Here is a 14358-nt window from a genome sequence, read left to right as displayed (position 1 = left end):
TTTGTGTTCACTGTGTTTTAAAGTGATCGTGTTGGCTGTGTACAGTTATTGTGTAACCAGTGTTTCTATGTGCTCTGCGTTTGTAGGAGAAGAACAGTCTAGAAATCGATCTGAACTACAAGCTGAAGACTCTACAGCAGCGGCTGGATCAGGAAATGACAGAACATCGCATCACGAAAGCTCAACTCACAGACAAATACGAGTCTATCGAGGAGACCAAGTCAGCTGCTATGAACGGTATGTGTGCGTGCGAGACGTGCTGCGACCATCTTACTGCGTGTCTAGACACCGCACAGCGTCTCGTTTAACTGCGTGCCCAGACACCACCTCCAGGATTTCACACTTATGCATATGGAACAGCAGAATTTCTTTTAATAGCATCTTATTAGACATTATGAGACTATCAAATAGGTCTGAAGAAAGTTCTCCCTGTGGTACATTTAATTTTGATGAAACTGAAGCATCCCTCTTTCTCTAAAAATACCAAACGTCTCTCCTCTGTGCAGCGGTGGAGCAGAAGGTGTCAGAAGAAAACACGCTGCGAATGCGAGCCGAGAGCAGAGTGGTGGAGGTGGAGAAGCAGTGCTCCATGCTGGAGTTTGACCTCAAGCAGTCTGTACAGAAGATGGAGCAGCTGATGAAGCAGAAGGAGAGGCTGGAGGAAGAGGTGAGCAAGAATGTAGGCCAAAAACCTTGATTTGACAAGATTGCAGACTTCTGAAGGTGTTACAAATTCAACATCTTTCCTCATTTCTTCACTCTACCAGGTGAAGGAGCTGCGGGTGCAGTTGGAGCAGGAGTCTGGGAAGCGTGCGGTGTCCCAGAACGAGCTGAAAAACTGGACGATGGAGGCCGAACGCCTGAAAGGATCAGAGAAGCAGCTCAAACAGGAGATCAATGCGGCCCTCGAGAACAAACGCTCCGTTGAGTTCCAGCTGGCGCAGCTCACCAAGTATGTTGTTTTCTCTCTCCTGCCCTCAAAAGGGCCCTGAATATACACCATGAATAGGGTACATATTTATCTCCCATTACTTATTATAAAACAAGACAAAAAATTTATGTTCTTTGGAGTGGAACAAATCAATAGTTAAAATAGCTGGTTTCTGAACAGGTTGCCAAATGATAACCTCAATTAATTCTGGGTGAGAAATTCATGAGGTTAATTTAAAATCATTAATGTGTTAAATGAGAAAAGCATTGAATTTTCAACATTCATTTCATTCAACATTTTATAAATTATTATAATAAATAGTATTAATTTTTTTAACATTAAACCTGGTAAAGATCTGTTAATTAATTTAATATTGAAATATTGTTGCGCAATATCGTAATACCTTGCTTTTAAAAGTGGTACGATTCCACAATTTACAATATATGCAATTGTAAAAAAAAATTAAAAAAATTAAAATGAAATTAAAAACAAAAATTTTAAAATCCTGTGTCTAACGTCTTTTGCATCATCTTGTACAAGCAGCGTTTTTTTTTAAGATGCCGTGTTAAGTTAAAAGAATGTCAACTTTTACACTAAGCGCCGCTCATCATTTTAAGAATGCATTTTGATGAGCTGTACTTCCTGAGTAAAACAGTTTATATATGGCCCTATATAATTACACACAATACGCAGTATTTCTGAGAAAAAAAAAAAATCTTTATAAAATATAAATAAATTAATTGGACTTGCTTTTGATAGAAAAAAATTATGAAACTATTACAATGTAATCCAGAAAATTTCATAGGGCCTTAATTTAATTTTTGTTCAATTTTAATAAATTGCTAAATTGTTTCATGGTTTATTAGACAGACACTTTTTGATTCATAAGTTTTAATATAACCATTAAGATAGACTCTTGAAAAATTCAAACGGAATCCAGAAAAATTCAAACAGAAAAAAAAACAATTTTGAAAAAATAAAGTGGAATTTGTGAAGAAATAAAACAGATTTCATAGGGCCTGTTTATTTCATTTGTGCCTTTGTTTTATCATAGTTGTCCTTTAGTTTCTTACTTGCGTTTATGTTCTTATTAATAAAAAAAGATAAAATATAAAATAATTACTATATCATGATTTAAATTGTCATTGTGAAATAAAGTTTCTATATCATGAAATAAGGTTTGGCTTTTTCCTTTAAGCTAATTTACCAATGTTGCAAAGATCTCTACATACCTGTAGGCTTTTTTTAAAAGCAGGATGAAATGCTTTTTTTATCTTTTGGATCATCTGTTATTCAGTTATTTTTCCAGTTCTATGTTTTTGTCGTAGTATCGGTTCAGTTGTAGGATCAAAATATTTTAGTCAGGGATTTTATAGAAGTCCAAAATTTGGTCTAGTGACAACGCTATATTTAAATATGAAGTTTAAGTAAAAAAAAAATTACATGATACTCTAAAAGTAAAACTAAAACTGCCAGTAGTTGGTGACAAATTCACTGTCTTAATGAGAGAGTCATTGAGTCATTCATTCAACCGATTCCTTCAAACAGCTGATTCATTCAGTAACAAAGCAAGTGACAATCTTTTTAAATGAAAAAACTTAATTCATTTAGTAACGAAACACTGTGTTTTGCTGAAACATGCATAACGGTTCTGCTGTGGATTTGATCAGAACTATTTCCGATGGTAAAACTAAACAAAACAGACAATTTTGACAAAACTCTGTCTAAAATGTAACAATATCTTGTTTTTTGAACTATTTTATACATCAGCATCATTTGAAATCATGCAGATATTCAGGAAAAAATAGCACGTTCGCTTGTATGATATTGCTAAACTATAATCGTGATATAAATAAAAGACAAAAACCCATACATGGGCATTTTTTGGCCTCATATCTTGAATATTTGGGGCATATTACTGCGTTCTCATAAGCTGCATCACAGTCTGTTATCCTGCATCATAATAGTCAGCAACTTCATCAATGTAACATGACGTACAATGCATTTGCAATTTAACAAATAGTTATTTTCATAATTAATTGCACCAAAGTAATATTTTCTACTATAAGCATATTTGTTCAGTTGGACCCCAGTTGTAACACTGACCTTATAACATCATTCTGTTGGCTCTGAACCTTACTCACAAAAGCTATTACATCACTAAATATCGGTAATGCTTTTCTATTGTAGAAATAGCTATTAATGCAGATTATGAGTAAACCAGTCCAAAACTGTTGCCTGCCAATATTTACACGAGTGGATTAAGGATTAGCCTCCGTCTGACCACAGCCGGTTAATCCTTCACCTTTCCTCCTTTTGGACTTTCAACAAAATGTCAGCTTTGTGTTCTTTAAAGTCAAAGTGAAAGCATTAGTCTATTTATTTTATGCAGGTTCCTGACCGTATTGTGAGCAATGCATCAGTTCACATAAAAAAAAAAGAAGTAATTATTCAATCCATCACTTTAATGTCTGTTGCTTGGAACAACTTGCTATACTTTTACAGTGGGTCTAGAAAGTGGGCCTTCAAGTTGAAAATAAACTGTTTTATTGTTTGTTTGTGCATCGTGAAGTTTAAATAAATATTGCTTGTGAATCAGAAGTGACTGTTACTGATTGAAATGTATTTTATCAGGCAATACAGAGGAAATGAGGGTCAGATGAGGGAACTTCAGGACCAGCTGGAGGCTGAGCAGTATTTCTCAGTGAGTATCACACACTGCTGGTCATATTTGTGTTTTTTACTTTTCTCCTTAAAGGGATGGTTCGGAGTAGAATTGACTTCATTGCTATGCACTCCGAAGCCCATCTAAATACCCCATCCGAAGTTTTTTTTACCTTAGTCGAACATTTATGGAGATATTAGAGTTTTTCGAATTGCTTGTTACAGGAGTGAATGGTACATGTGATGTATCTCGTAAATTGCACCACTAAACGTGCAAGTAATCTTACCAAACTTGTACAGTAGTGTAAATAGGTTATGTACTCACAAAACGCTGCATCGTAACATTTGTAAGTCCACCATGAGTGTTTTAAAAACACGTTTTACCCGAGAACTACTAGTCTCAAAAACTACAAGTCGACGTCACTTCCCTGGTTTGAAAAAAGCACGTAAAAGTCCTCCTACTACATCTGTGTGCATGTCAACTTGTAGGAGGACTTTTACGTGCTTTTTTCAAACCAGGGAAGTGACGTCGACGTGTCGCCATTTGTAGTTTCTGAGACTAGTAGGGATCGGCTAAAACGTGTTTTTAAAACACTCATGGTGGACTTACAAATTTTCCGATGCAGCGTTTTGTGAGTACATAACCTATTTACACTACTGTACAAGTTTGGTAAGATTACTTGCACGTTTAGTGGTGCAATTTACGAGATACATCACATGTACCATTCACTCCTGTAACAAGCAATTCGAAAAACTCTAATATCTCCATAAATGTTTGACTAAGGTAAAAAAAACTTCGGATGGGGTATTTAGATGGGCTTCGGAGTGCATAGCAATGAAGTCAATTCTACTCCGAACCATCCCTTTAATGTGATCATCTTCCATAACCTGTTTGCTACAGTATTTACCTACAGCATATGTGACCCTGAACCACAAAACCAGTCTTAAGTAGCACAGGTATATTTTTAGCAATATCCAAAAATATATCGTATGGATCAAAATTATTGATTTTTTTCTATTATGCCAAAAATCATTAGGATATTAAGTAAAGATCATGTTTCATGAAGATATTTATTACATTTCCTACCGTAAATATATCAAGACTTAATTTCTCAAAATTCAACCACAAGAACACTCAAGTCTTTAGCAATGCTTTTCTGTTAAGGTATAATGCATCAAATCCTGTAAAAGTTAAAGGTCGGATTCACTGGAGACTTGAAAAAGACAGCTGGCACAGAAACTTGTTTCCCTTAGAATCTACTGTAATTGTAAATTCAGTAGAAGATGTGGCTTCTTTCTTTAATGTAATAAATTACTTGCAGCTTAGAGCAAGCAGACAAACCACAGTTTGCAAACAGTCAGAGTCAGATGCCTTATGTTTTGGGAATGATTTAGCTGACTTTTCAGCATTTCTTAATGACTAGATTGATATTCGATGCTATGCAAAGAGATTTTCTTCCTTTCTTCTGAGCAAATCATTTAGTTACTGTTTTGATATGCAATAAAAATGCATTAATTTCTATGCAGTGTCACAAAATTAGCATAATATGTTGATGAAAGTGCAGCTAGTGGCTGATCTCTCTTGTAAAGTACAAATTTGTCAGTAACCGCACTTGGTATGTTTTTATTTAATGATGAAATCACTTCCAATCTCATCGCCTTAATTAAAACCACCTAACTTCAAACACACAGAGGTTAATTTACTATAATTTAGTTGTCCCGAGTCATTCCTGTCTTACCACAGCTACCAGATGTACATGTCAAATCATTTTCAGGTTTTTGTCTTAAAAAACACTTCTGTGTTTAGAACTATTTTGTTACGCTTTTGATTAAACAGTCCAAGCCATGTTACAAGATGTTCGAATCTTGTCTCGAATTCGTGATTTTTGTCTTTGTATTTTTACATTTTAGTAATATTAAGCACAGAGACGGCAGAAGGAATATTATTTGTTGCTGCTTTAAGAGCCACACGGATCTGATATACTGTTACACACGTATTTTCATTCTCAACTGTTTATGATCATTTAAGCCATAATTTTTTGAAATATGTTTGTGTGTATTTGATCGTTTAGGTGCTACTTGAGCTAAAAGATAACTGCTCCATCTCTGAGCGCATACACAGAACAGCGCAAGTTATCTCACGTGCTATTAAAAACACAACATCAAAGTAACATTAATAAATCAAGCACGTCCCGTTTTATGAAAGTCACGTTACGATTTTGCTGATTTGCATGTGAAGTGAGGCTTTTATGGAGTGGGCAGAAAGGGGTGCAATAATCGTTTCATCTCAATTACTGCATTTTCGTAATCGTTTGAAGCCTAAATCGGAATCAAAACCGAATTACGATTAATTGCACAGCCCTAAAAAGCAGTGATATTTTGATAATAAAAGAACACTTCTTAAACCAGAGAAGGTGAACGTGTTAGTTTTCTCAGCAAAAAAAAAAAGAAAAAAAAAAGCAAACGCTGTCAACAGCAAATTTACTTATAAGGCTTTTGCTGTACACCAGAACCACTAATTGAAAAGCAAAATTGAAAGCATCCAAAGCCCCTCTCAGGGTTTCCAGTAATACCAGTTTTGTCGCAAGTTTATATACTCATATGAACATTTCCTCATCGTGTGACGTCCCATCATATATTCTCAAGCTGTGTTTTCCTGTTTTCAGACACTTTATAAAACTCAGGTGAAGGAGCTGAAGGAGGAGATCGAGGAGAAGAATCGTCAAACTCAAGAGGCTCTCAGAAAAGTCCAGGACATGCACTCAGAGAAGTAAAAGTCCTTTTCATCAAAAAGCAGCATTTGCAAATAGGCTGCTTTAAAAAAATGACAATAGAACAGTGTCTTGTGACTTTGAAATGCTGTCTAGCATTTAAATTGAATGTCATCTTGTAAACGGCTTCTCCTGTTTTTGTAGGGAGTCGCTGTCGGCTCAGTTGGACCTGACCGTGACGAAGGCGGAGTCGGAGCAGTTGGCCCGCGCGCTACAGGAGGAGCAGTATTTCGAACTCTCTCAGGAGCACAAGAAAGCTGCCTCACGGTACAAACAGGAGATCTCAGAGAAGGACTTGACCATCGCACAGGTCTGTACCGCTATTAGTGAAGGACAGGCATTCTTCTCTGTAGTGTCAAGTTTGTCAGGCATTTTTGATTTAGTCTTAGTCTTTATCTTGAGACGAAAATGCGTAATAATCACATTTTAGTCATTTGAGTCTTTCATAGTTTTAGTTGACAAAGTCATTGCATTTTTGTCAACTTTTAGTCATCACTTAATCAAACTGCAGTTACTAGCAATTGTTTTGGTAGTTATTTTATAGTCCTCTTACAGAAATAGCTTTTATTTTTTCTTAGGAAAGATAGACATGTATATTAATGAAAGCCAATATATTAAATATCATGGATGAAAATTTACTGAGTAATCCAGTATTTGAAGAGGCAATTTTCACCTAAGATTTAGAGTCAAGTTACAGGGGGGTTAAAATGACTTCAGAAAGATGGCAGCATCATTATCTTATTTTTACACAGAGATTAGTAGTTCTATTAGTAAAATCTGTTGACTTTAGCCATCTTTGTTGCATTATGTGCCAATGGTTCCTATTTAAAAAATGGGGGAAACAGCACTTTTCAAGCTTTTCTCTGAAGTTTGCATGCCTGTAACTCAAGAAGTATTAAAGATATTTTAATTCCCTTTTAGATGTTGGGTCTTAACAAACTTACCTTTTTGCATCTTTATTTATAGTGCTCTGTGAGATTCAGTTCCAGAAATATTGGGAATTTAATATGGCTTCAGGAGTAAATCATTAAAGTGTACACATTTTCAGTGGTCAAAAACCAAATGTGGGTCAGTTTGGGTCATGATACTACTTTAGTTTTAAAAAGGAATGTCTGAAGAACAAATAATTATATTAAAACTAGAGATGTATCTTGTTTCTTTCTGTCAGGATAACTGCATTAAACAACCAGGGCTGCGTTTCCCAAAAGCATCGTAAGCTTAAGTACATCGTAGACCCATTGAAACCAATGGAGCTACGATCAACTTAAGCTTACGATGCTTTTGGGAAACGCAGCCCAGTCTGAGTGCCATTAATATTCCTTTTCCAAAGTTTTCATGTCTATAACTCAAGAAGTATTAAAGATATCACAACATCACATTTGATTAAAATGTCCAGACCTATTTTTAAATTCATTCATTCAAAATTTGTTGAATTCCGTGACATTCTGCATTATACTGAAAATAATTTTTTTATGACTTAATTCTGTGATTCCATCCACGTTTTCCACAGAAATAATAGGACCCTAACGATATTTCATTTGTGGCCCATTACATTTTCAGTATTAGATTTCAATTTACTGTCCAAGCCATCTATTGTTTTAGCTCTTGTTAATTCTGTGGTTATATCAGTGGCTTTTAATTTGATCATAATGCATTTTCACTTAGCTTGAGGAATCCAATAAAACCCTTACCAAAGATGCAGAGATCCTCAGTAAGGAGAAGACAGAATTGAACGAGAGACTCCAAGCTCAAGAACAAGGTAATATTATTTCCAGTTGATTAACCTGTAATATATCTTTGTTTTATCTTACCATTTCCAATGTCTTCCTGTAGAGTTTGCAGCAGAAAAGGAAGACCTGGCAAACACAATAAAGGCGAATTATGAAAAGGCTCTTAATATAGAAAGAACTCTGAAGACTCAGGTATAACCACCATACAGCATTAAACGCAACTTTGCACACACAATAATGCATGTGAAAAAGTGAAAAATCGAATGTGATAGTCGTAGATTTGAATGTGTTAATAGATATATAGGCATTTTTTAATAGTGAAATACAAACGTATACTAAATGTACAGCTTGTTTTGATACCTTGGGCAGCATCACATGTATCTTTTACTGATTTTACTTTTATGCTTTCATTTTAATTTAAGTTAAGAGATTTAGTAACTTATTTTGGTGCCTAGCAAACTAGCTGTAACAAAAAAAAGTTTAAGCTTAGATATTTTATTTTTATTACCATTTATTTTATAAGTGATGGAAATGTTTTTAATGGTTTTAGTTTATCAATATAACCATGTGACAAGCCAGGTTTAGAAAAAAAGTGTAATCGACCATATAGATTTTTTTTAGAACCGATACCGGATATTTGCAAGTTTATGTGCCCGATAACCGATATGCAGAACCGATATTTATTTACTGTTATAAAGTAAAAATGGCAATGGTGATCCTGCACCCAATTCTCAAAACACCCACAAGAGGCAGTGTTTATCAGTGATTCCGATATTACAAAACCGATATCCAATTATGGTAAAATGCTTACATATCGGTAAAATATTGGCAAATCTATGTATCGGTTGATCTCTAAAAAATACAGATTTTTTTTGTTGTTGTTTAATCTATACAGTTTTACCTACTATTTACTGTATATGCTATTTATGTATTTTCATGTTTATTACAATATCCTACTGTTAACATATTAGCAGCAAAATCAGTTATGGGTTTTGTGTCATTTTTGAGTAACACTATTTGTGTTGCCTATTAAGACCAAAGCGTTGCATAAAAATATGTTCCACAAAGTATGAAAAGAAAAACACCCTTTACTCTGTAATAATTTTTTTTGTAATTTTGCATTCTAACATTTGCAGGCGGTGAATAAGCTGGCTGAGATCATGAACCGGAAGGACATGAAGTTGGACCAGAAGAAGAGAGGCAGCACCACTGACCTGCGCAAGAAAGAAAAGGAGAACCGCAAACTACAGCTGGAGCTCAACCAGGAGAAGGAGAAGTTCAACCACATGGCCATCAAGTACCAGAAGGAGCTGAACGAGATGCAAGCGGCAAGTTAATGTTCATTAACCGTTTTTATCATTGATGCCAATCAGTGGAGTCTGATGATCATCAAATTTAGTTCCAGCAAGAATATTCCAGTCCTGCTATGGTTAAGGATTATTTCTTCAAAAGTTATATTTCATATCATACATATTTCAGTCATTTTAGCCCAAAGTTGATTTTGTCTTTCCTGAAAATGCTAGAGAATGTTATCACATTTACTGGCTTTGCTCACACAGGGCACACAGGAACAACTTTACCCCAAAAACAGACAATTTCTGTCCTTTTTTTTCTCCCCAACTTGTTGTCTTCTGGTTATGCTATATTAATACCAAATTTTGGGGAATACATTTTTTTGATGTTTATCTGGCTACCCCCTGGGCATCCAAGATGTGGGTGACTTTGTTTCTTCAGTAGAACACAAACAAAGATTTTTAACTCAAACCTGTCCTGAGTGTGTTCACAACAGCCGGAGCGTGACGAAGAGCAAGCAACCATAACTTCAGTCAATCAGGCATCGAAAGTTGGGAGTCGGTGAAAAGTCAACACTCCTTGATGAGTTTGTGCAAGCAAACGTAATCATATAGTTTTTAATTGGTTGCAACAATCAAGATAAGCACAAGTAATTACCATTTTGAGTAGCCATTGTACCCATAATCTCTCTGTGTAAACAATGAGTGATTGAGCTTCCGTACATGCAAGTTTCTGGCACAGACCGATTAGTGTTTAGTGTGTTGACACCTCAGTGTATCGTCACGAGCCACAGGATTTAATTTGGTTTTGTCTGTGCATGTTTTTTTGACTTTCAAAGCCATGGGTCACATTGACCGCCATTATATGACTGACAGACTGCAACGGTTTGAGTTAAAAATCTTAAAATCTTGTTTGTGTTCTACTAGGGCTGCAACGATTCGTCGACGTTGTCGACAAAAATCGATAATAGAAATAGTCGACAATGAATTTCATTGTCGATGTTGTCGCCAGACAACCGAGTGAGGCATCTTTCTGCCGAGAGTCGCACATACGCAGCTTCTATGCTGAGCGATAACATACAGAAATGGCGGCGTCCAACGCAGCAGCTGCGCGTACCAAAACACGCCCGTTTCACACATACTCCGTCTGCAGTGCGTTTTTTTTCCCACACCCATGTTAACGGATTAGAACGTTCACAATGTACGGACTGCAAACGCGTTCTGTGTGAAAGCAAAACGAGTCTGTGCTTCTTCTGCACCGCATACGTAACGCATACGTAACGCACACGGACTGTAGACGCACTGCAGACTGAGTATGTATGAAACAGGAGTAAAGTTTGGGAGCATTTTAGCCTGCTACGGCGAATTAAAATATTACCTGCATGGTTTGTAAAGCAGTCCTTGCGCATCACGGCAGCACCTCTGTGATGCACGAACATTTAAAGCGAAAGCACGTCGGACAGTTGAATGAAAGGGAGTTTGGCTGGCCTCGGTAAGATTTAAATAACATGGAAGCCAATACGTTTTGTTTTGGATATACATTTTTGTTTACTGTTTTATTGCTGCTGATGGTTTACAGGAAGAAAATGTTTACTTGATTTTAATTTATTTTTTCTTATAAAACAAATGTGCCTGTCCATTAAAAAAATTATAGAGTTTCTTAATTTATGCATTTATGTCTGTACTGACCGAGCACTGTGCCTAGTTGGTTTTAGACAGGGCATTTTTATTTACTTTTGGTATGAATTGGCCTATCAGCAGCAAAATATGCATTTTTTATTGAAGTACCCCCTTCTTTCTTGTGTTTACTATAATTTTCCACATAATTAAAGCAATCTCATGCTAAATTTGAGAAAAATTGAATAATTATCCGATTAGTCGACTAATCGTTTCAATAGTCGGTGACTAGTCGACTATTAAAATAGTCGTTAGTTGCAGCCCTATGTTCTACTGAAGAAACAAAGTCACCTACATCTTGGATGCCCTGGGGGTAAGCAGACAAACATAAAATTTTTATTTTTGGGTGACTATCCCTTTAATCAACTTTTGCTACACTGCAAAAAATGCTTTTCTTACTTAGATTTTTTTGCCTTGTTTCCAACCAAAATATAAAAAATTCTTAAACCAAGAAGTAAAAGTTATTTTCAGAAAAACAAATCCAAATGTAGTGAGTTTTTGCTTAGAACAAGCAAAATAATCTGCCAGTGGGGTAAGCAAAAAAAAAATCTTATTTCAAACAGGAACAAGATTATTTTTCTTACCCCACTGGCAGATTATTTTGCTTGTTCCAGACAAAAATGAATTTAATTAAAAAAAAATCTGAAAACAGGACAATCATTTTTACTCATCTAGAAAATCCTTCTTGATTTAAGAATTTTTTGATATTTTGGCTGGAAAAAAGACAAAAAATCTATAAAAGAAAAGCATTTTTTGCAGTGTATAGTCGGCGCAATTTTTGCATGTGTTTTAGGCCTCATTGATGTGAGCTTATGCATCTTATCTTTTGAGTGAAATTTGTCAAAATGATCCCAACATGCTATTTTTACTTGTAAATTAAAGTGCAAAATTAAAGATCAGTGAGGCCTACAATCAGTCTGTTCCAATAAGAAATACTAAACCTGTGCTAATTAAAAAAAGAGAGAGTTATACAACCAATTAAAAAAATTCTGGTCATTTTTTATTAGAAACACCAAGATTTGTAATTCTGGCCTAGTTAATGTTGTTGTCTGTGTTTGCAGCAATTGGCAGAGGAGTGCACGTATCGCAACGAGTTGCAGATGCAACTAGACAGTAAAGAGAGTGACATTGAGCAGCTCAGAGAGAAACTGAACGACTTGCAGCTCCGTGTGGACAGCTCCAGCGTCACCAGCCTGCAGCCAGACGAGACGGACAGCAACATCGCTGGTAAGGACACGCTCACAAAATATCAACACTTCTGTTATAGAAATCTCAGATAAATTAAGAAATAGAGAGGTTTAATTAACCAATGGATAGTTCGATTCAAGTGTGTTTGTAAAGCACTTTTTACGATAGCAGCTTTACAGAAAATTAAAGTTTCTACAATATATTTAGTAGTAGCTCCCCAGCAAGCAATAGTCGTCATTTCACCGTCTGGGTTAACTATAAACCCGATATAGTCCGGCTATGTGTAACCCACTTCCAGCCCAAATAATCTTGAATTTGGTTGCATGCCATTTTTTGGCAGAATAACTAGTTAGATGTATGATATTCCATCCTGTAAGGTTTTATTGTTTAATTTTTGTAATTTTAATTTGTCATTTTTAAATTGATGACTAGTCTAATACTGGGATATTTGTAGACGTCTATTAAATTTTCACTGACAGCCCAAATACAAACTTGTTTCAGCCTAGACGTCTGGGCTGTGTTTTCACGGCTAATAGACGTCTTTTAGACCAAAAAATGCTTGCTGGGTTACTAGTGTCAAGTATGGCAGGGTCAGACACTTAAGTCTGAATCTGTATTGGTTAGATTTTATAGAGATTGGAAAGCCCACAATAGCAGATAATCTTGAAGCTTTGGCCACATATGTCTGGTTATCATCCCTATTGGAATGAAAGTACAGCTGTGCTGAGAGGATTTAAAATCATTTCATTACAAAAAACATGCAGAGCAAACAAAATACAGAAAATAAGAAGCTTTAATTTTTCAGCAGTTTATCTGTGTATCTGTTTTAGCTGATTTATCAAATCAGCATCCAACATGGTCAAAAATGTTAGTTCATGTTAGCTCAGGTTCATTTAATAATATTAACAGATAAGTTTTGAAAAGTGTATTTTTAGAAAAGATTTTTTTTACGTATGCATTGCTGAAATTAGTATAATGCTTAATTAATGCTGTAGAAAAATTGTTCATTGTTAGTTCATGTTAACGAAGGAAGTTTATTGTAAAGTGTTAACTAAACACTTTATAATAACTACACACTATGAACTATTAGTTAAGCATTAGTAAATAGTCAATTCATCATTTATGAAGCATTTTGCCCACATTAATAGGCAGTAGTAAGCAGTGTATAGATGCAGCTGTAAATGTTTTGTTCCTAATTTAAAAGCATGTCTATAATTTTATAAAACATTTAGTACTTGTCAGTTATCCATTTTTGTGAGCTCATCAAGTGAAGACTATTTATGCCTCATAACTTTTACAAAGTTTTTTTTAAAGTGATATAGAACATAGAAATATTTATTTCAAGATGCAAAAAAAAAACTGTACAATGTCAAAAAATTAACAATTCCTAAATTTCAAAATATCTTCATATTTCATTTTTTTTGTTGCTTATTTTGTTGGCGTATATTCGTTTTGTTGCTTTTTTTAATCTGTATTTACTTGTTGCAGAGATTTATTTTTTCATTATTATAAAAAGTGTACAGTTGTACAGTTTCATTTTTTTGCATCTTCAGATATATTTGTGTGTGTGTGTGTGTGTGTGTGTTCTGTGTTACTCTGTGATGTTTGTTTTCCTCTTTCTCTTTAAATCTCCTTTGTAAAAGCTTTACGAGGTATAGTCTTCACTTTAGATGAGATCACAAAAACCGTTAAGTGACAACTACTAAATGTTTTATAAGTTCTTGAATTGATAATTCATTACAGTAGTAATAAAGCATTTATTAACACACTATTACTATATTTCTAAATAATATGTAGAATTGTACATAGTTCATTAATCATTTACTTAAACTTTCTAAATGATCTTATTAGGGCTGTCCCCGAACAGTCGAAGATTCAATGCATCGATATGCGGAGCCTGATTCGACCACCGATCTCACAGTCGAATCTTCGCGGGTGAAACGAGCATCATACCATTTTGGCAATATGGGGGTGCTCAATGTCTAATTGCACACAGAACCACTGGTTTTGTACGGTTATATTAAGTTATATACAGCCTTAGATTATGGTAATGCAGTAAAAACAAAAGTGAAAAGAAAGAAGCGTTCAATAAATATTTTTAACGT

The 14358-nt window shown here is 35.0% G+C and overlaps 1 protein-coding gene across 1 annotated transcript in view; it reads left to right on the top strand.

Moving 5' to 3' along the window:
* rock1 (Rho-associated, coiled-coil containing protein kinase 1) overlaps nt 1-14358 on the top strand; it is an 88524-nt gene that overhangs the window by 57452 nt on the left and 16714 nt on the right. The window contains exons 18-27 of the mRNA XM_073848328.1: nt 87-237; nt 507-667; nt 768-952; nt 3566-3635; nt 6262-6365; nt 6511-6676; nt 8032-8125; nt 8200-8288; nt 9233-9424; nt 12127-12292. Coding sequence (XP_073704429.1) covers nt 87-237; nt 507-667; nt 768-952; nt 3566-3635; nt 6262-6365; nt 6511-6676; nt 8032-8125; nt 8200-8288; nt 9233-9424; nt 12127-12292 — 1378 coding nt within the window. The remainder of the gene's footprint in view (nt 1-86; nt 238-506; nt 668-767; nt 953-3565; nt 3636-6261; nt 6366-6510; nt 6677-8031; nt 8126-8199; nt 8289-9232; nt 9425-12126; nt 12293-14358) is intronic.

This window comes from Garra rufa, chromosome 10 (assembly GCF_049309525.1).
Source record: "Garra rufa chromosome 10, GarRuf1.0, whole genome shotgun sequence".
Lineage (NCBI taxonomy): Eukaryota > Metazoa > Chordata > Actinopteri > Cypriniformes > Cyprinidae > Garra > Garra rufa.
The sequence above is the reverse complement of the archived record's forward strand: the minus strand, read 5'-3'. Positions and strand labels throughout refer to the sequence as shown.